The following is a 20,760-nucleotide window of genomic DNA, read 5'->3' on the forward strand; positions in this document are numbered from 1 at the left end:
AGAGCAGACAAACAAACCAACAAAAGAGGCACTTAGAGGCACTGCTCATAGGAGTTAGATGGAAGAGCTCCATGAGGTCATCTGCCTGTTCGTCTCATAGTACGAGGCTGTTCTCCTCAGTCTGAAGGGAAGAGCCGGTGAACGGAGCAAGAGGGTAAAGACAGAGGAAATGGCACTGGGGAGGCAGAGAGCAACAAGAGGGTCATAGGAAGGAAAACAAATAAGAACAGTATGAGCAGTGGGCTTAGAAATCAAGGTTAAAGCAAGTTGCATTCGGAGGTAATTGATGAAGAGGATTTCTTTAGAGTCCTTGCCTATTTTTGTAAAGAAAATAGGAAGGAGGATTGTATGGTTGTGCAGGAAATGTATTAAGACAGAAGGAACTATTGAATAAAGGGACACCATGGCAAGATGTACAGCTGCTTTATGTCCTGTATTGGATGGGGCTGGTGGTAGGTTTTCAGTGTTTTTCAGTTGGGAAGGGTCACACTTGAGACTTCATGCTCTACGAGTGTAATCCACAGCTCATGTTGTAAATTTTCTGAAATACCTGTTGAAATAATTTGAACCTGAAGTTGAATAGATCCCTGGTCAGGATCTCCTTAGAGTTAGTTACAACAAATTAATCTATTTTTTATTTCTGGTCAGCTCTTTTCTTCCCTTTAGCCTTCTTCATAATCCAGTTGCCAAGCACATTTTCCTTTTGGATTTCAGAAGTAGTTATCCTTCACTTTGCCTAGCCTTGCTACCTTTCAGGTGAATTGATACGAGCTTTCTTGTACAACTGGTTAGGCGTTACTAAATTCATTCAAATATTAATTTAAGCACTGAGTAAAAAAATTGGCATTATTTCCTAGGCAGATTTCTCGCCAGAGTGCTGACTGCAACGACTTGACTTTGGCAACATTCTCCTGCGTTTATTTAATCTACTGAAATCAACTGGGTCTGCTTTCAGAGTTGTGATATAGCTATAAATGTTACTAAATAGGAATCTTGGGTGGACTGTCTGAATATTTCCATTTCTTTGTGTTCTCTGTTTTTCTAACCAATAAGTTGTGCTCATATAATCTGAATTGTCTTTTATTTAAATAATAAAAAGAGTGATAGTTGTTTTAAGAGGAGCATATTTCTGTTTTACTCAAACTACTTAAGTGCTTTAAATTAAACCAAATAAACTGCTCAAGCCAGAAAATAAGTGCCTGCACAGCCTTTTGGACTAATTTAATTATAGTCTATTTAAATTCAACCTTACTTTATGCAATGCAGCTTTCTTAGATAAAGAAACTCTTGTATGTTCTAAGCCCTGATGCTTTCACCCTGATGCAAAATTGTAATAAAATAATGTGGAAGCTTTTCCTGCTATGCCAGTTGCCTTGTATTTTTCTTTGTTGCCTCACTGTTAAACCGACATTGGTGCCAGCTCAAGGCTGAACAAGCAGCCACAGTAAGGTGATAATGCCAGCTGACAAGGCATCAGGGCAGATACGTGTCAGGTAAGAAATGTATTGCAAGTGCAGAAATCAGCACGAATGAGAATTCTTGGTGAACTAAGTAAAAAGCTAAGCCCTGAAATTGTGTATGCCACTGTCCTTTTTTTTTCCTTTGTTTTTTTTTTTTTTCTCCCCAGTGCTGATCAGTGCATACATTGAAGTGTATCATTGGAGCTGCTCTGGTATTTGTGCACGTATTCTTTGCAAGCCAATACACGGAGAGTGTTCCAACTTAACAAAGATACCTCAAAGATCTCTGTTTGGCTTGATAAATGGTTAGAAATACGATTTAAGAATTAGTCTTCTTGCTCCTTCTGTCTTGATTTTGAAAAGAGCAGATTTAAAAGGAAGTTGTGTAGATAAGGCATGCCATGCTGTCATGTAAATGACCCAGCCCAATGAATGTACTTGGTGATATTTGCATGGTAACATGTATGTGTATGTTCATGTACACATACATACAATATAAAGACAGTATTAAAATATTTTTATGTCATGCAACTACTCTTGTGTCAGCTGAGGTAAACATGCGTGGTTGTTAGATTCCATACAGGAGCTTTCTGAGCTCTGGGAGTCTTTCACAAATGTCATTAAGTAAATAACTTTGTAGTTGATGTTAAAAATAGCATTACATGACTTGGCCCTACAGCAATTTTCAGAATTTCTCTCTCAGTCTGACAGCTGGTTTTTTTTTTGTTTTTTTTTTTTAAGCTGTGAACATCATTACTGTTTTTCTCTGCAAATTCATCTTCTATGTGGTGAGGCTGCCAAATTGTTTTAACATTTCCTAGGGGCAGATGAAAACTGTTTTGAAGTCATGAAAGTGTTTTATGTGACTGTAGCAATACACAGAATATGTGGCATTTGTGCACATTGGACTCTCTTTTGTGCCTGGAACAGAAAGGCAACTCTGATTTGTATGACTTTGAATGCTGAAGGATCTGACACCACACACCTGGCTCATCTGTAGGCAGTACCATAGTATAAGTCACGTATGGAATTTACTGATCTGCTAGATTGCTGGTATTTGATCAGTATTATAATTTCATTATCCTTTCAGTATAAATTAGAGCATGAAATATTTCTTAAGACACTTAGTAGCCAGAAGCAAGCACAGGAAAAAGCAACAAGACAGGGGTTTAGCTTGGAGAAATGTCTCGGAAAGGACTTTCTTCACTGAAAACTGTTTTTGATATGACTTCTAACTGAGAGGAAACTCCCATTCCATTTTTGCTGGGTCCTGATGGCTGCTACAAGATAGTCTTGGTTTTCAGTTTCTCTGCATAGCAGGAGATGGGGTTGCCTTAGTAGAAGGAACTATAAGCATCCATAGCTGCGTATCTGTGGCTTATTTGCTTCTTTAGGTTCTTGTCCTCCATGAACAGGCAATGCTTGCCATCAAAGCACTGTCTACAATTCTTTTCTGGGCTTGAAACTGTGTTTTCAGATGTTCCCTGTCACTGGTAGTACTCTATCCAGGGCGCTGGTGCTGTTGATGGAATTCTCACTCAAGAGTGGAGACATCAGAGCTGTCTGTGGGCTGACTTGGATAAGCCCGCACTGCTGAAACCAATAAGATGACCAAGGATTTTGTGAAACTGTAGATCTTGAGTTGTTTTTAAGAGTGGCCCATACTGTTTCTTATCTGAAGGTGCGAACTCTGTAGAAATTATTTCCATTTCTTTACTCCTACCTTCCAGTAGGGAAAGTTTTCTGTTCCCCAGTGGCGAGAAGAGTTATAAAACAACAGGGAAAATTAAGTGAGCATAGAACTGGTTAAAGAATTGGATTTCTTTGAAAAAGGGTGACAAAGTACATGGTAATTGCAATTTTTTTTTTTTTGAGAACTGGTGCCATTTTTTTTTTTATTAAATAGTGTCATACACTGTAGGTTAAAGAAGTGCAGTTTGCAGCTTAAGTTTACAGTGATGAAGCTTCTGATAATCTTCAGTTCCTATTTCATAACTGAGGATGAGCCTATGGGATAATGGGGTAAGTAAAACCTAAGAACAGTGGTTTGCCAAATGGTCTAGTAGAATCACAGTTTGTAGAACAGATAATCCCAAATGAGAACAAAGACCTCGGTCCTACCACTGGGTCTCAAAAGCCACCAAGTGTGAGTGTGAGGGCACAGGAAAAAGTAAGGCAAACTCATGTAGTCTAGGGAGTTTAGGGAGGAGGATGCCCTAAAAGATAAGCATAAGTAGAGGCATGGCAAACTGGTAGTAGTGAAGTTGATTGGATGCTCTTGCAGGTTAGTACTTACCTACAAGGTCTCATGCCTGTAACAGAATAGCAGTCAGAGAAGATACACCACTGTTCTCCAGCTGAGTATATTGTGATTATTTTTGTAAATGCTAAAGGATTTGCAAAAATTGTTATAAAAGTAAAGACAGAATTACTCGTCACCAAGTCTTTATTTTAGTAGTTTCTCAGTGATACAATGACATACAAACCCCATTTTTAAACAAAATTTAATGTAGTGTAAGGCTTTACACTTTTTTTTTCTCGAACAGGCTTTACAGTAATGATAAAATCAATGTGCAATTTCAATATTTTTGAAGGAAAACTGCAAAATACTGTCATACTTCCAATTTAGAAAAAGCAGTTACATATACTATAAAGAAAATGTTGTTAACTCTATGCCACAACATAGGAAATACTGTCATGCCTGTGTAATTGCATAGCAACTTGATAGAGACTTGAGTGACTTCTGAGGAAACATTGACCCAGTGGCTCAAATCTGTCTTTAGGATAACACCAGTGTTGTAATGGATACAATTTTAAATCTACCATACTATTAAACACAAAGGGCAGATTTATGCTTGGCCTATCTCCTTTGGCAATGTTGGCACTAAACCAGGGAGTAATTTTCCCTATTGCATTTAACAACCTGTTTCAGATTTAAAAGCCATGGAGCCATTAAAATATGACTCCATCAATTAGAAAATAATTGTGGTATGTCTTTCTAGTGCTGAGGGATTAACTAAATTTAATCTCAGTGTGGTTAACAAAACCACTTGCTTTAAATATGAGTTAAATCTGTAAAACATAATGACTTTGTGGAGAACAGGATTGGCCCCATGACATATATCCAAAAACCAGGCTGTTGACTTCATTGAGTTCGGTGGGAACCTTGAACTGACGGGCAACACGATCGAGCCCCTAGGGGCTATTCCTGTGGGTGGTCCACGCTTGAAATTCACATACAAGTTTTGTATCTTTTTAAAGACTGTGAAAGAAAATATTAAAATGCATCTGGCTTTGGTCCTCTCTGTGTTGATGCCACCACTTGCTTTAGGGCAACTTCATAAAGCAAAGATGGGAAGAAACCGAAGCATAATGGTTGAGTATTTGTCAGTATTTGCTGTCACCAGTGATTATTATTAGAAAATCCAACTTTGCATACTAGATAGTAGACAAAAGCCAGCAACAGAGCCGGAGCTGCTTGACAAATTCTTGCTCCTCAACTGGCACTTACCATCCTGTTAGCTGGTAACCAGCCACGCTCTCCATCCTAATTCACTGCAGTGCAAAGAAAAATCAGTTGGCTTAATTCGTCTGCAGAATACTTAACTATTATAAACTGATGGGCTTCTGGGATTTTACCGCTGAACTTGGAAGTATTTGAAGAATTACGGGGAAAGCAAGGACGTATTATACAGGGCTTAGTTCAGACTGTCCCTCTGTTTGAGTAATGCTTTAGTCCTACTAGGGTCTGACACTGAACGCTATTGAATGCTCTACCAAAAAGACATGTCTTTCTGGAGTAAAAAACCCTAAGCTTTAAGGCAAATAAACGATATTTTTAATAAAGTTTTATGGTAAAGCATATTGGTACATTGTAAAGAGATTTGTGATTTCTCTCGGCAGATCCTCCTTCAGTTGATGAGATGGACCCTGTGGCCGTGGTTGCATGTCTCCCTGTAGAGAGCTAGAAAAAAAGAGGAACAGAAGGGTTAAAGCTGATGGTTGGAAAAGGCAGGAGGGACTTTATGGCCTCCCTTGGGCATTTTGGGGAGGGCAGAGGAAGTGAGATTGGCTGGGAGTTTGCTTTTTCTTTTGTTGGTAGCAAGCCTGTTGTCTGTTTAAGGTCCACTGCAGATAGAAGATGTGCAAAAAGGCAAAAAAATACCGTTACTTTCCTTGTGTGCATCATGCTTCCACAGCCCACGAGCCATGCGGTCCCAGTCCTTGCCCCTGGGTTTGGTGGCTGGTGTTTCCCTGGCACTGCCATCCACCCTGCACGCAGCCCTCCTTGGAGCTTGGGGCAGGGATCTCGCAGGCTGACCATGAAAGGTTTCATGTGCACCTCTCTCCTTTGGTGGATTCTGCCTTTGACCTGGGGCTTTCCTGCCTGGGCTGGGACTTCCCACCCAAGATGCAGCAAGGCTGAGGGGTGGCAGGGTGAGAGGCAGCCACCAACCAGGGGATGAGCAGCCAGCGCAGGTTCTTGCTGGGGCTTTTCCCTTGTAGGGGTGAAAGCCCCTTGCCTGTTGGCCCTGGCAGTGACATCCCTCAGTGCCTCTGTCTTTCCTTCGCCCCCTTTGACAGTTCCTCTGACTGGCCTGAGTGTCTCCCTGTGCCCACCCATCCTTGGCCTCATCTCAGCAGCTAGCCATCCCTTCCATCATCCCCAACATCTTGCCAGTTGTGCTTCCGTGAAGCTGTCCTCCTAGCCATCCCTTTCATGGCCCATCCCCCAGACAGTCTTGCTCCTGGCCCCTTCCTCCCTCTCACAAACCTCTGCTCCCACTTCACCATTCCAGCTCTTTCTTAAAGGCTGCTCGGACACAAGAAATGCTGCCAGGGCTGTATTTGTCTCCTTTGCTCCATGCTGTTGAGCATAATTTGCATTTACTGTCCACTGGCGAAGAAGGTCTAGCTCGTGCACAAGGGTCCACAGAGATGCTAGCCTGATGCTGTGGGACCTGGGGATCTTGCTTTTAGGTAGCTGGCTTGCGTCTGTCTGTGCTATCCCTCTGTTGCTGAACAGAAGGATGCTTGGAGCTATCACTCCTTTCTTTCAGTTCCTATCTAGCATGCTCATTCGCAGAACCCTTAAGTTCAACATAGTAGATAACTCAAAATACTCTGATTATGTATTTATATAGGTGGGCATTCCTTATCACTGTCTTCATGTAATTAAGGATTTAACAAAAACAACTTGTTCCTTTTTCTTCCATTCTCCCTAGTCAAGCTTCTCTGAGAAAAGGCAAAAGTAAATCTGTTTAGGTCGATGCGTTAGTGGAGAAATTGGGATCTGATGGAATTTTGTAAAACCACAATTTATTTATTCAGCTTTGAGTGAAAGACTTGTGATGTTGTCCATACCCTTCCACGCTTCAGAGCAATAGTCTAATCTAAGATGTTGTCTCTCCTATAAAGCCCTGAAATACAATTGCACAAAGTAGTGCAACTGAAGTAAAACTGAAAACCTAGAAGGTGGAAAGTTGTGCTAAGAAACGACCAAAAAGTTCTTGCTAATATATTTACTGATGATGAAGTCCGAGTGATCATTCATTGCAATCTGTCCCTAAAAATAATTTACTGCATGTGTAGCAACTTTTCTGTGATGTGCGTTGAATTTGATTCCCTCTGTTTCTCTTTCTTCTAGGGCTGTCAGAATGAGTGCACGGCTGGAGGATGTTCAGGAGAAACAGCAAAGCACACGACTGAATCTTTCAAGGTATGTTGTTTGTTAAAAGATGAGTGTCTGAAGCATTTCAACAGATGATGCCAGACAGCATCTGTAACATGGTAGTGATTGTAGTGCAGGTGTTTATAGCTACTGACACACTTGAACATCATAATTCTGTAAATAATTCAGTAAAAAATTCTGTAAGTTGCATTTGCTGAAAATGTTTTCAATGTAACAATTAAGAATGTTGTAAGAAGAACTTTGATTTATTATCATTTCAGGCACTAGCTAAAGGGTTAGTAGTCATTAAGCAAAAATTAAAATGGTATAATTATTTTATTTTTAACTCTGATCTGTTTCAAAAGCAATAGAAATAAAGATTGATTCCCTCCATTAAGTTTTGGGTTGTTTTTTTTTTTTTTCCCAAACAAAGTCTATGTAAGACTCTATTATTTGTTAAACTTTGGCATTAAGAATGGTGTTCAAAAGGAGGTTTTTCCATCTGGTCTCAAAGTTGCAGAGCTAAGGATCTCAGAAGGACTCCAAAGCACATCACAGCTCTGGCACATTATCAGCACTCAACAAGCAAACAGGGCTGTGATAACAGGGAATGGTGAGCAGCTGTCAAGAACTGACATGAAATTGAATCTCTTTGGTTTTTATTTTAATCTTATGCTTAGAACTGAGCTCAGGAAAGATACCACTCTTTTCCTGTATCTCCTTCCTGAATGCTGTGCTAGCAGCTAAAAGCTCATTTTAAACATTGTATAGACACAGATGTTGATTTTTAATTTTCTGTTGGAAATGTAAAGCCCATCAGCATGTGCTCCTTTGAATTCTACCTTCTATCCTCATTCCCTTTTTTCCCTGCCTCTCTTTTATACTTCTTTGCCTTTATTCCTTGTCACACATCTGTGATTCTTTCTACCTCTCTCTGTCTCTGCTTTACAATCTTTAAAAAGCCTCATCTATATTTTGCAGATGTTAAAAAGCAGTATCCAGAAAAAGGTGACCTCACTTGTGCTTTTTCAGCGGTTCCTTTCCTGTTATTGCTGACTGTAGTCAGTGGTGGGATGGAATTACAATGATAGACTTTTTAACTGTCATGTTCTTCCTGATTTTTTGAGCAGTGTCACTGCAGTGCAGTCTTCTGAATTATGCTTAAGTAGTTATTTCTCTTTTAGGGGACTGTGATAGTGTTTGAGTCGTAGGTGAACTGGGCATAAACCAAAGCAGATTTAAGGAAGATTTAATTGTACTGGCAGTCAAGCAGGTGCCTTACTGAAGCTCCAAATACTGGGTGGCACAAAGTTGGATTTAATCTAGTTTATTTTCCATCAATATTTGTATGTTAGCCAGAATGGCAGATCATCGTAGTGGAGATTCTCTGTGAGGGGAAACATATATTAGCAGGTGGGGTGGGACAGATAGTCATAAAGGGTGTGATACTAGAAAAAACAGCTGGCTCAGGCTGAAGTCTAATTTGTAAGTCCATTCCTGCCTTATGGCTCTGTTTCTGAAGATTAGCTGCAGTCACCAGAAAGGGGTACAGTTTTTCAGAAAACACTGTACTGTGTGTGGGATGGTGTGTGTGTGAAAGTTATGATGGAAATACAGGTACTGATTGCAGTGGTCGTGCATTATGATAATTATTTGCAGTGTCTTTAACTTCATTGTCAAATTAAAAAGAAAAACTTTATAAATGAAGGAAAAAGTAACACCAGAAAATAACAAATAAAATAGCCTAGATTCATTCTAGGGAACTTTACAAACATTTCTGTGGAAGACAGTTATGGTTACAATTTCAGAAACTATAGCTAATAATGTTTCAAAGGAGGCAAATTGACCCATGGGACTGACTGTGCTGAAGAAAGCTGCTATTTTGTGCCAGCAGCCTAAGCAGTCCAAGATTGTGGGAATGTAGAAAACAGGGTATGGTTTTGTTTTATGCTTACATAAAACATATTGTTTAAAGTGGATGACGTCCAACGTTTGAATGCCAGCTTAGCCCTCTGAAGACATTTGGTTTTAGAATGCAGTGCTTTGCCTTTTAGGTGGGATGAGCTGCCCTGAGTTTTACTGCATTTCTGCCTGACTTGGAAAAGTGGACTCGGAGAGTCCCTCTATGCTGTGAGGGGAGGAATGAATGTTACCTACAGCTTCTAGCAAGCAGTGAGCCCCTCTGCTAGCTGCTCGCTGGTTTTGATTCCCTATGGGCTTCTTTTAAGTCAGTAGGTCAGAAATGGCACTTGTTCATTTTAACTGCTGCTGAACTACCTTAATTTGACTCACTTCTGCAGTTAAAAATCGCATCCTGATAGGTCTGTGATTTACAAGATGCTTAATATATCGCATTTAGAGTTGACGCATGACCAGTGATCTTGGAATAGATAAGAAGCATCGAAGGAAATAGTGATTATGCTAGAGTTTCCTGTATTGTAGAAAATGTCTAATCTCCAGGATTTATCTACCCAGCTCCTTCCACTAGAGTGAAATCTTTCTTCCTCCCCCATGAGTCGCATGCACATATGTATATATTCATTTATTTAAATAACGGGCTGTGGTTTGTGACTGTAACCGAAGAAGTTATGCTTGCAGTTTTTGCCTCTTGTCAGCACTGGGTCTCTAGGAGAGGAGTATGAAACCCGTAATGGAAAGTGCAGTCATCCTCTGTACCACTGCATGTATTTCAGAATATTGAAGCAAGAAATGCACACATCTGGTTTTGCTCTTATACGTGTTTTTTTTCACTTAGTAACACCATGAAATAGCACACAGTTATGTCTAAGCCACTTAATGTTTATAATTAAAAATCTGGTCATTTCTTTAATGCGTTCATTCTGCTTGTTGTACTGTCAAAAGACAGAATGAATGTTTTTTCAATAACGTAGTGGTCTATTTCCATACATAACTCTAATTTGGTTTCTTTTAATGTGTGTATTAGCTCTGACTTTGAAATCATAAGTAAAGGTGTCTATGATTGCCTTTTCTTTCCCTCATGTTATCAATCCATACCCAAAATGATGCTTTTATTTTTTATGTAACCTTTTGTCATGGAATACATTTTCTCTTTCAGAGACTGATACATGGAATACTTTAAGAAGGTATTACCTACTCCTCTTATGTTTCTCTGTGTTTTAATGATCTGAAGCGATGTCGAATTAGTTGGGCATCTTAACGGTGCAAACTTCAGTTTTTTTGTTTTAATTTTTAATGGCTTCTTTAGTGTACTAAAATGGTGCAGACCTTCTAGGGAATATTGGCCAGTCTGCTACACCAAAGCAGAATAAAGTAACTGTAGTTCACAAGTGGATCTGGATTGACTTGCTAATCTGAAGACTTGTGGTAGCGGAATGAAAAATTTTTAAGTGGAGCTGAATGGCTGCTCATGTTACTCTAAATAACTGTGAGTGTTCCCGCACAGTCCTCTGCGGCCAGGCCCAGCCTTCCCAGGCTGCGAGCCAGTGGGACGTGAGCCCATGGCTGACTGGAAGCCGTACAGGCAAGTTAGCGCAAACTGATAATCCCTGTTGAGATCTTGGACTTGCTAGACTGAATACAGTGCTGTGCTGATACATTTGCATGGCTTCCAGTTTAAAGGTAGCTCACGTCTAGGTGTGTGAGATGCTGGATATAGTGAATTTTCTGTAATGGTGTGTGCTTTAGCATTTGTTTCTTGCATTGCTATACTGTTGTTGTAGCGCCCAAGCTGTGAACTAGCTGACATTGTGCTAGGTGTTGTACAAATGAGAGCATAAAGATTATTTCTACGCTGTAGGTATAACCTACAAATTAACAACCAAAATCTCGTGACAGTTTTTTCCACAGAATCTGAAGCTGTAGTGTATTTTACCTCTGGATGAAGTATGAAGAAACGGAAGATTTATTTCCAATGCAGGCATTTGTGGCTCAAATTGAGAATTGCCAGTGAAAGTTTTAGAGACGTCGATCTTGTTCTTGAAGATTTCTTAACGCAAATGTAGTTGTTCCTTATAATAGGACCCTTAGTTGCATGTTTTAAAATGCCTTTGCACGAAATGATTTTGAATTTGGGTGGTTCTATGCAAAACATATTGTGCTGATTCCAATTCTCTATCTTGTTTCATGTTCTTGACAAATAATACAATAGCATTAAAGATGAAGAACAGCTCTATATCTCACACTGGCAACATAGGAAATTATAATGAGGTAGTATTACAGGAGTAATTATGCAGTGAAGATGTAGGTTAGATGTTATGGCAGTATGCAGCATTTCTTGTTATATAGTGTACATTAGAAAGAGCTGGAAAAATTCCTTTTTTCTGTGGAGAAAGATAACTTATTTTCAAAACAGTCTTTCAAGGAAGCCCTGAGTAATTATTGCATTTTCTATGTTTACATTAATGAAACTACATTACTGTGATTCATTACCATGTTTATACTAATGAAACTCAAGTCTGTCTATAATTTGTGCCAAATATAGTGGGATATAGAGTTCTTTAGTCTGGGAACTGGGAGAGGGACCAATCCATTTTGAACTATTAGACAGTTTTAAGCTTTATTTTAGAAAAATTTTTATATGTGAAAAGGTTGCTAACAGAGATTAAAGAATAAACAATTCTCCAACCTCTTCTTTTTTAAAGAAGAAAATTGCTGCTTCACCAAATCTTCTTCCTTCCCTTCCAATGCAAAGATTAAAAGCATATAAAATACAGAATAGTCTAATTTTTTGAAACGTCTTTTTAAAACCTGAACTAATTGACTGTGTCACATTGGAACAATAATTAGAGTGACACAGTGAAAGTTCCACTCCTTGAAGAGTTTAGGAAGTATGTAGCACTTCTCTTGTGTTTTCATTTTATATGAGCAGTTGGTAATGTTTCTGGCATGCTCAGAGCATATAGATCAAGGGAACATTGAAATGTTTTTGCAATGAGGACGTACATTCATTATAGTTAGAACATTATGTACAAGGCTAACAAATAGAAAGCAGTTTACATAGTTTATGTATTTTCACATCTTTTGCTCTCCTGCTTGTTCTCAATTTGTCATTTTCTACTGACTGATAATTTATTTATCAGTAAAATATTTACCTGCCAAAGTATGTAGGCAGTCAGTGAGGCTTTTTGTCATGTTGCAGCTGTTGATTCTTCTGTGGTTTTGGCATTAGGGGGTTGTTAGAAGAATGCTCTGCATTTTAAATTTTCATTGATCAGATTTCTTTTATGTTTATGTTAAGTTGCATGGGGAAAAAAAATAATTACAGAACTTTACCAGTATCTTGATGCTGTGACGAGCAGTGGTTCCTCAAACTATGTATATAGGAAAGCTGCTTTTATATGAGCTGTCTTGGAACAGTAAAATGAAGATGACCAATTGGATATCTGTGCGTGTATGTGTGTGTGTATAACATTACACAATAAGACATCTCCAGATATTTGGTGTCTTAGAACCTTGGGCCGTCTAGTCCATCCTCCTGCTGAAAGTGGGACTCTCATCAGCACCAGGCCAGGTCAGCTGTGGCTTTGTCTGTTGAATGCAGCGCTGTGCTACTCTCTTTAATAAAATACTCTTTTCTGACATCCAGTCTGAATCTTCTAAGCTAAAACTGTGTCCATTACCATTTGGTAGGTCATCTCTGTACCATTTCCATGGAAGTACATACCTGTAGCCACTGTTAGATCAGGGTGCCAAGCTAGAGTACAATTCTGTTGTCATAACAATATTTAGGGTTTGTGGACTGAGCATTGCTTTAGAAAAGGTCATTCTGATTTTATCTTTGTTTCAGCTGAATCTATTCACTCTAGCTTTTTATCAAAGGTAATATAAAGATTTGCTTTTTGTCGTGTTGAATCAAAAAGATTGATAATAATAATAATAATAATAACGACAATATTGGATTGCAGTGTCTACATATAATTTGATTATGCCTCCTAGCAGTGTGGGAGGCAGATGTAGCAGTGTAGATGCTGCAGAACTACTTCAGGTGATTTACTGTCAAATCCATTCCCTCATTTTCACCTGCCATGGGGAAAACAGCTACAGCACAGAGAAGATTTTGAGTGTTGAGTGGTTTCTGTGGTATTCTGCATCCACATAGGCACTGAACAGACTCTTTTGAGTATTACTAGTAATAGCTGAGAAAAAATGACTTACATACCTGCTGCTTTCATTCCAGTTATGAGGAAAGTGTGAGTCTAGTTCACAGTGATGATCAACACACAGTGCGCTTACAGTCGAGCACCCTGTTTTGATGAAAGAGAGAAGAAGAAAAGCCTAGTAGGTGTTAATGAATGTTTCAGTGGTTGGTGGTTGCTAGGAGAAAGTGGCTTTTCTGAAGGAGACCATGCAATTTGCATGCACAGGTGGAGGGCACACTAATGCAGCTTAGTCTTGCTGATGGCTCTGCTTGGCACATCAGCATTTCTCAAATCAAGCTTGTTGTCACAGAGGAGCAGCAGTAGTGTCACTGCTTGAGGATCGTAGTAGCGAAGAAATGCTCCTGAGCAATGACAACTTCTTAGTGCTGTGAAAATAATTCACCACGATTCTTCCATGATACGCAAAGGGATGATTTCCCAACAGTCTGCAAGTGGGTTTCTCATGCCGTTAAGAACTCATCTGTTGTGTGGCATTTGAGATCTGGGGCAGCTCTATTCAGTTTTAGCTGGGTGGCAAGGAGTTCTGTGTTTCTCTTCGGGTGGGTAATGTCCTGCACATGGTTGGCAGGCTTTTAGCAAATAGGTTTTCTAAGCTGTAGCAGAGAAACTGATTGTCCCATTATCTGAAGCTGTAGGATTTGCAAATAAAGCTAATTGTCTTCAGCAAATAACAGGAGTTTATAGCCAAGATAAAAAGGAGATGCTAGAAAAACAGCCAGGGGACAGTTTGGCTGAGTTGATTTGTAGCACAAAGAAAGCGATGCTTTATCTTCTTTTTAACTAGGAGCTTAATATATCGTTGGTGTCTGTAAAAACACAGAAATTGCACTGGAATTTTGGAACTTCCATTTGGCCTGTATCTTTTCCTGGATTTATTTTTCCCAAGACAAAGAATCACTTTTAAACTGCAGGGCTTTAGCACCAGCCAATGATTCCCAAAGGAAACTGTCTGACCTCAAAACTTAAAAAACCCATAGTGTCCATACTTATTTCCAAGAATTTTTACATTTTAATCTTATTGTGATGTCAGGTCCCCAGATTTTATATTAAGTTTTTTTGCTGAACATACATGAATAGGAGCTACAATTTAGGAAGATAATTTAGTCTTTTTTTTTTTTTTCCCCCCCCATAGGATTCTGTTGAGCTTTCTGCTTGCTTTTGAAATTATATCCTAACTCTCATGAACTAACAGTCTAGAGAGCTGGAAGTGTTTTATCGTAATCCCATACTTAGTTCCTGTTTCTGGGACAGTATTGAATGGAATAAATTAGCAAAACATGGCAGTTTCAGTGGCAGATCAAACATTGACATTATGGCAATTTGTAAATTTACCTTCTGTCTACCAGTGTGAGAGGGAGATGGGATAAGAGAAAAAGGCAGGTGTGATTAACTGAATGTTCGAAATTATTCCCATAATCTCTATGTAAGAGACTGTACCATGAAAGCATTTTGCATTCCCAAAAGTTTTTGGAATTCCATATGAAATTATAAATTCTAATGCCTTCATTCCATGAATCCACTTCGCTGCGTGTCTAAAAGCTTATTAAAATCAGGGTAAGGAGATTTAATTGCAACTGCTCTGGATTTAGACATGTGAGATTATGATTCTATTTTTGGCTATGCCACGTAACATGTTTGTGACTGGCCACGCTACTTAGGCAAAATATTTCCAACTTGTTTATTTGAAATTTGGGTTTGCAATTCATTTCTTCCTTCAATTTGGTTACTTTTTAAGAAAAGCTTAGGTGTAAATATCTCATTTTTTGCTTCAATTTCTTCATGTGAAATAGAAATGATAGTGTTTCCTGAACCAGGAGACAGTAGTGTCTTAAATCTTCATGGACCAAATTTGCAAGCTTTATTTTCACGCAGCATTATTTGAACATCTAAAACACTGCGCCGCTATACAGAAATGTGGTCTCATCGGTGAAATGTCACAGATCTCTCTACTCCACTTATCTGTCACAGGCCAGTGTGAGCCCTCAGCTTCTGTTAGGCTCAAACCTTCTCCCAGGCAAACTCTTTCTAAAAATGGAACATGGTGTTTATGCTACAGTGCAGAAATACAGTGGTTGAGAGGCAAGGAGCAGCACAGCATCAGGAATTGCATTAAGCAAGCTGTCAGATCTTTTGAGAAGAAGCAGTATATACTAATAGTGAACAATATTAATCGTGTAATCAGTTCATGTGTTCCATTAGGGAAGAATGGTCCTAGTTTTGTATTTATGGAAATGTTTGAGTATGAGTCTATGAGAGGACTTTCTGTGCAAGGAATTGGGCTATTACAGAATTGCAGTCTGTGATTTCCTATATTGCCCTACATGGTATTGCTTCTTCCTAATCAAAAGCCCAGGTATAGCTACATTACACACATAAAGTAGACTTGCATGGCCAAAGAAGATTTTTGTATAGCTAACTTGGCCAGCAGCAACAGTGAGCTACAGCAATGTGTTTTTTTTCACTCTGGTGCAATGCCTGCATTAAAGCCTGCCCATACTTCCTCCCTATTAACACTTTCCCATCGCCCCACTTAGTTAACTGGAATAGCTGTTAGCAAACAGAAATAGCTTATATGACCAAAATGTAATAATGTGTCTGGTTTCTTTTCCTATGTTGAATAGTCTTATCAGCATCTTGATGGTTTGTATTTTAAAGAGGCAGTCATATTTGAAATGTTTTATATAATTCTTTGACAGATGAGATACTAGATGATTGTTTTTCATAGATCTGAAAATACCATTAGCTGGAGTAGAGGAGATACACCTCATTAAAACAAAGTAAATGCTTTCCTTAAGATTTCCTTTATATCAGGTAGAAGATTTTCTTAGTATCTGTAGGAACCCCATTCCTCCATCTTCCTTTTCTTTAAAAATATGTGTCTTCTGAAACATGTGTCTGTGGAGAAGAGACTAGTGAGTAAGGGGCAAAAAAAAAACCAACCCAAAAACAGTACTATTCCATTTAGTTTTCCTGAAGCAGTAGAAATGGGTGAGGCTATAAAGGTTCAGGTAGTTTTGCCTCCTTTATAATCCAAATTCCTACACAGCTGGAGGAAGGAGTCTTGATTAACTTCAGTGGGCTTTGGATCAAATCAGTGGGAGTTGGTGCAGGGCAACATTTCAGCAACATATGGAAAAACTCTTAATCTAGTTAGTGCCATTGAAATCAGTGATGTTACACATTATCCATGTGCTTGAGTGCTTCATAGGATAGGTTGGTTTCTTCAATGCTTTCTTTGCAGTCCAGCCAGACTGTAGCTTTCCAACGTCTTTATTTCTCCATTTTGGGAGCTTCAGTCTGCATTTTAAGCTGTGCTGCTGCCCTAAGTGCTCTCTTCACTCTCAAAGGCAAGAAGTTGATGCCAATTCCAACCACTTATCTGTTGTCTTGTCAGAGCAGGTTTACTTCCCTGCCTACTGCTCCAAATCAGACATTCCTGCATCAGAATTGGAGCATCTGTGAGGTCAGGGGAAAGATTAAAGAACCCAACAGTATTTTGTGCCCTTCTTTTCTTCCCCTTGCTTGCAGAGTGTAGCAGAAGCTCATTCTTTGGTTTGACAAATATTTGATAAATATCTGTTATGAATAGTCTAGGTAGATGTCTTGCAGAGGATGGACTAGACAAAGTCCTTCCAGCCATGTTTTCTGTTACTTCCATGATTGATTCACAACTGATTCAGAGCCCTGACTTCCTTTTGCTTTGTCATTTGTTCTGCGGTTTATTGCCCAGTGTACAGTCAATCTGATGCAATGATTCCAGGCCCCAGTCCAATTACATGTGCTAACATATTCTCGGATGAAGTCTAAGGGAAGCTTTATGTTGAAAGATCTCTGAATATTTTCCCTGGGGTTGCAGAAGATATTATCTTTTTTCTTTTTTTTTTTTTTCTTTTTTGTAGTAGTAGGAAGATTAGGGCTTTCTTCCTGCTCAGATCTTACTATATCTTGGCACATTTTGTGTTCTCAAATCTGAGATTGCTGTAAATTTAGAATAGTAGTGATGGTAAAGGGATTATAGGATAGCTTGCAGTAACATTATTTTTTTATACTTACAAGCTAGTAATAGATTTCTAAGAATTTCTTTAACTCTGTCTTATTCTGGTTTGAGTTGATAGAATTCAGATTGTTCATGTTGTGTTTACTATAGGGTTCATTGTTGTGATCAAAGCCATACAGGGCTTAGCGATGGTCTCTGCCGCAGAAAACTTTCAGTCTTTTCCAAAGAAGGTGAGGATGGGAAAAGAAACAAAACCACAGACCTTGGTTTACCCAAGGTGTGTAAGACATAAATCTCCTCTTTTGTACTCAAGTAGATGCTGCTGTGGTGTCAGCTGGTGATTAGTGGATGGAGCTGAGAGGTAGTAAATCGGACAAGCTAGACAAAAATAACACCTGCTAGAAGAGTTTGCAGTTGATTTCATCTACTGGAGCAGTATTCAGCATTTCTGTTTCTAGGAGTTTAGGAATGGGCAGAACAGATGATTGCTTATTTTGTCCCAATGGAGAAGAAAATTACCAGTTGCTGTAACACCACACACAGTCTCCATAAACCTTTCCCTGCTTTCTAGTTGTGTAGGCTAGCACTGCTGCTGTCTGCTGTCACGCCACTGGTGCTGGTGGTGGAGTTGGCATGCCATTTCTGTTTCCTCTCAGTTTGGCAATAGTTTGGTGCAAACTTTTTTTCTATGTGCAGTCATAGCTGTTAGGCATTATTCATGATGTCTGCCTACAGAAAGCAGGCCCATGTGGCTCTTTCTGGGTCAGATTGCAATTCCCTGTGGGCTGCTCGTAGTATCTGCTCTAACAAGAGCAATTACCTGCAACATATAGTAGCCTGAACCCTCCTGTATAATGCTGCTGGGCTGGAATATCTAATGGATGAGCTTCTCCAGCCAGCTAAGATTGCTGCTTGGGTCAGCAAGAAAATGGAAACAATCCTCTGCCAGCTGCAGCTCAACATCTGGAAAGCGATGGAGCTGAATGAGTTGCAGGAGAAAGGTGGTCGCTGGCTCATTGGCTGCAAGCCCAAGAAAAAAAACTTGTTTAGAAGAGAGAGTTTCAGCTTCCAAACGTGAATTAACAAGACGCTTTTTCAGCCTAGTTAGTATCTCAACCTAGTTGCCCACCATTGCTTCTCTTTGGCAGTGTAAACCTCTTCTCCTCAGTCTGTCATACAGGAAGTGCCTTAGGTTCAGGAGGCCAGGCAGAAGGTGGTGTGGGATGAAAGTAGGTGCTCCAGCAGAAAGAATGGCTTCCTGGGACAGGGATGTGTTTGCTGGGGAGGGCCCAAAAGCAATGATGAGGGTGCCACAGCCATAAGGACTGAACGGCAGGAAAAAGATGTCCTCATCCCGGGAGCCCACCTCAAAACCATTCTGTCTAGTCCCAGCCTCGTTGTCTGCAACTCCCCTTGGCTACACTTTGTTACCTTTCCCCTTTATAGTAATTCCTCATGCTCTTTGTAGTCTCTCCTTCTCAAAATTTGCCCTGCTACTGCAACCACGTTTTGCTGTCTGCAAGAGCAAGGGCAAAACAAATTATTCAGTTCTGCCTACGCTTCTGTGTCTGTTATTGCATCAGAAGGCCCTGGTATTTCCTAGGATACGCTTCCAAACTCAGCAGAAGTAATAAAAAAAATAATAATTGCAGTTCCTTTGTGATCTTGAATGAATCACCTTGACTAGAAGTCAGGGAGGTTACGTATTTCATCAGAACAGATTACAGTCAGTCTCACTGGGTGGATGTTAACGTCTTGAGGATCTCTGCTGAAACTTGCTGTTATAGTGAGGTAACTTGAAAGCTATTTTACAGCTGAGGCTGCCAGTTCTGTTTGTACTCCAGTAAGCGAGTGATAGAAATGCTTGGCCCAGCAGAGTATTTAGAAAAGTTTGAGTATGTCAAGTCAATTACACCTGTTACAGCCCCTCAACCTACTGCTTATGAACTAGTAGTTTCAGTGCAGTGAAAGTAACTGCAGCCAGGGATCATTTAGGAAGGCAGTGACAAAACTCGATGGAAAGAGTAGGACAAAATACCCATTGGCCATCTGCACCTACCCGAGACAGCTCTCTAGGATAGGAAAGGTAGGGATGTCGTAATGAGACTAACAGCTCTGGCCAGAGGCTGCTGTCAGCTCCAAATCCACCTGAGGCTGTTGCAAAGGCTGGGTGGAACAAGCATTAAACTGACATCTTGGCTAGGGGCACCAGAATGTCTCGCTGCAGCTTTGGTTAAAATTGACACTGACCAGCACGTCACTTTTAATTTGACCTAGCTCATAACTGACAAGATCTGTTTTGATCAAATGATGAATTTTAGTTTCAGGAGGTCACGATCTGTTGTCTTTGCTTGGACTAGGTAAAGCTTCACTCTGGAAGAAGTTAGATGGGAATCAGCAGGCACTTTTCAGATTAAAAAAGTGTGTCTGGTTGAGACAGTGACTGTAGGTGTAGTGTTGTTATAAGCCCTGAAAATCAACAGAATCCAGCTGGCTTCCCCACCGCTCTCTTTTGCCTACCATAGGCAGGGAAATCTGGATCTTCCTATTTCTTACCAGAGTGCCCTGGGCTGGAACCTAGGCATATATAGCTTGCATGTACTGTAATGCCGTGACATGTAGAGTTTGCAAGGTTGGAACTATGTATTTGTCATTTTACTTTAGGTAACAGGGGCCAAACGGCTGCACTCCATAGACTGGATGCCACATCTGTTTCTTTCTTTATCTCCTTTATCCTTTTTGTTCCTGCATTTACTGGTTTTCCTTCCAGGTTAGTGGTTTTATTAGGCAACAGCGTTAGAAGGTGCTCGAAAGCACATTGATAAACAAAGCAAGCAAAACACAAACCATGTTGAAAACTGCCCTTTGTATTGGCAGTACAAACAGCGGATATCTGGATGGGTGTTAAAGCCAATTCCTAATGCATCCTTAATGCTGCTTTCAGAGCTGTTGACAAAGGAAAGAAATAATTTGCTGTTTATAAAGGTCATAGGTGATACCATGGTAGCACTGCAATATTTATTTAATGATATTAAAGTAATAGACATTGATACTTAATCAGTACTTCTGGTATTGGTCACCTGGCCTTGCTTTGCTGTCTTTGTGGGGGGGGGTTCTGGTTTCCCTCTTGCTGGTCCTGCTTGAACAGCATCGTGAAATGCTGCGGCAGGAGCCAGAAGGGTCTGTGTTCCAGGTGAGATGTTATGTAGGGGGTCTTCTCACTCAGGGATCTAGAAGAGGTAGAGGGTGCTGGCAATACTTCATGCTGCAGACCGCGCTGTGGGAGAGTACTCCAAGGGTGTGTTCTCCAGCTCCCTCCGCTGTACCCCTCCACAAAAAAAAAAGGATTGAATGTATTGCAGCGCTTGATGGTGTGCTGACATAAAAAGCATTGGGATTCTGAAAGATTCAGGTGATTTTGCACACTGTTAACTTGCACTACTCACTGCTTGGTAAAAAGAGGGAGAAAAATACAATAGAATGAGTAAGGCG

The 20,760-nt window shown here is 39.9% G+C and overlaps 1 protein-coding gene across 1 annotated transcript in view; it reads left to right on the top strand.

The window, feature by feature from the left end:
- The window catches only part of BCAT1 (branched chain amino acid transaminase 1), a 59,896-nt gene that overhangs the window by 11,329 nt on the left and 27,807 nt on the right, over positions 1-20,760 (top strand). Inside the window, exon 2 of the mRNA XM_086739777.1 lies at positions 7,108-7,179. Within this exon, the coding sequence (XP_086595903.1) occupies positions 7,108-7,179 (72 nt within the window). The remainder of the gene's footprint in view (positions 1-7,107; positions 7,180-20,760) is intronic.

This window comes from Chlamydotis macqueenii, chromosome 1 (genome assembly GCF_036417535.1).
Source record: "Chlamydotis macqueenii isolate bChlMac1 chromosome 1, bChlMac1.mat, whole genome shotgun sequence".
Taxonomy (NCBI): domain Eukaryota; kingdom Metazoa; phylum Chordata; class Aves; order Otidiformes; family Otididae; genus Chlamydotis; species Chlamydotis macqueenii.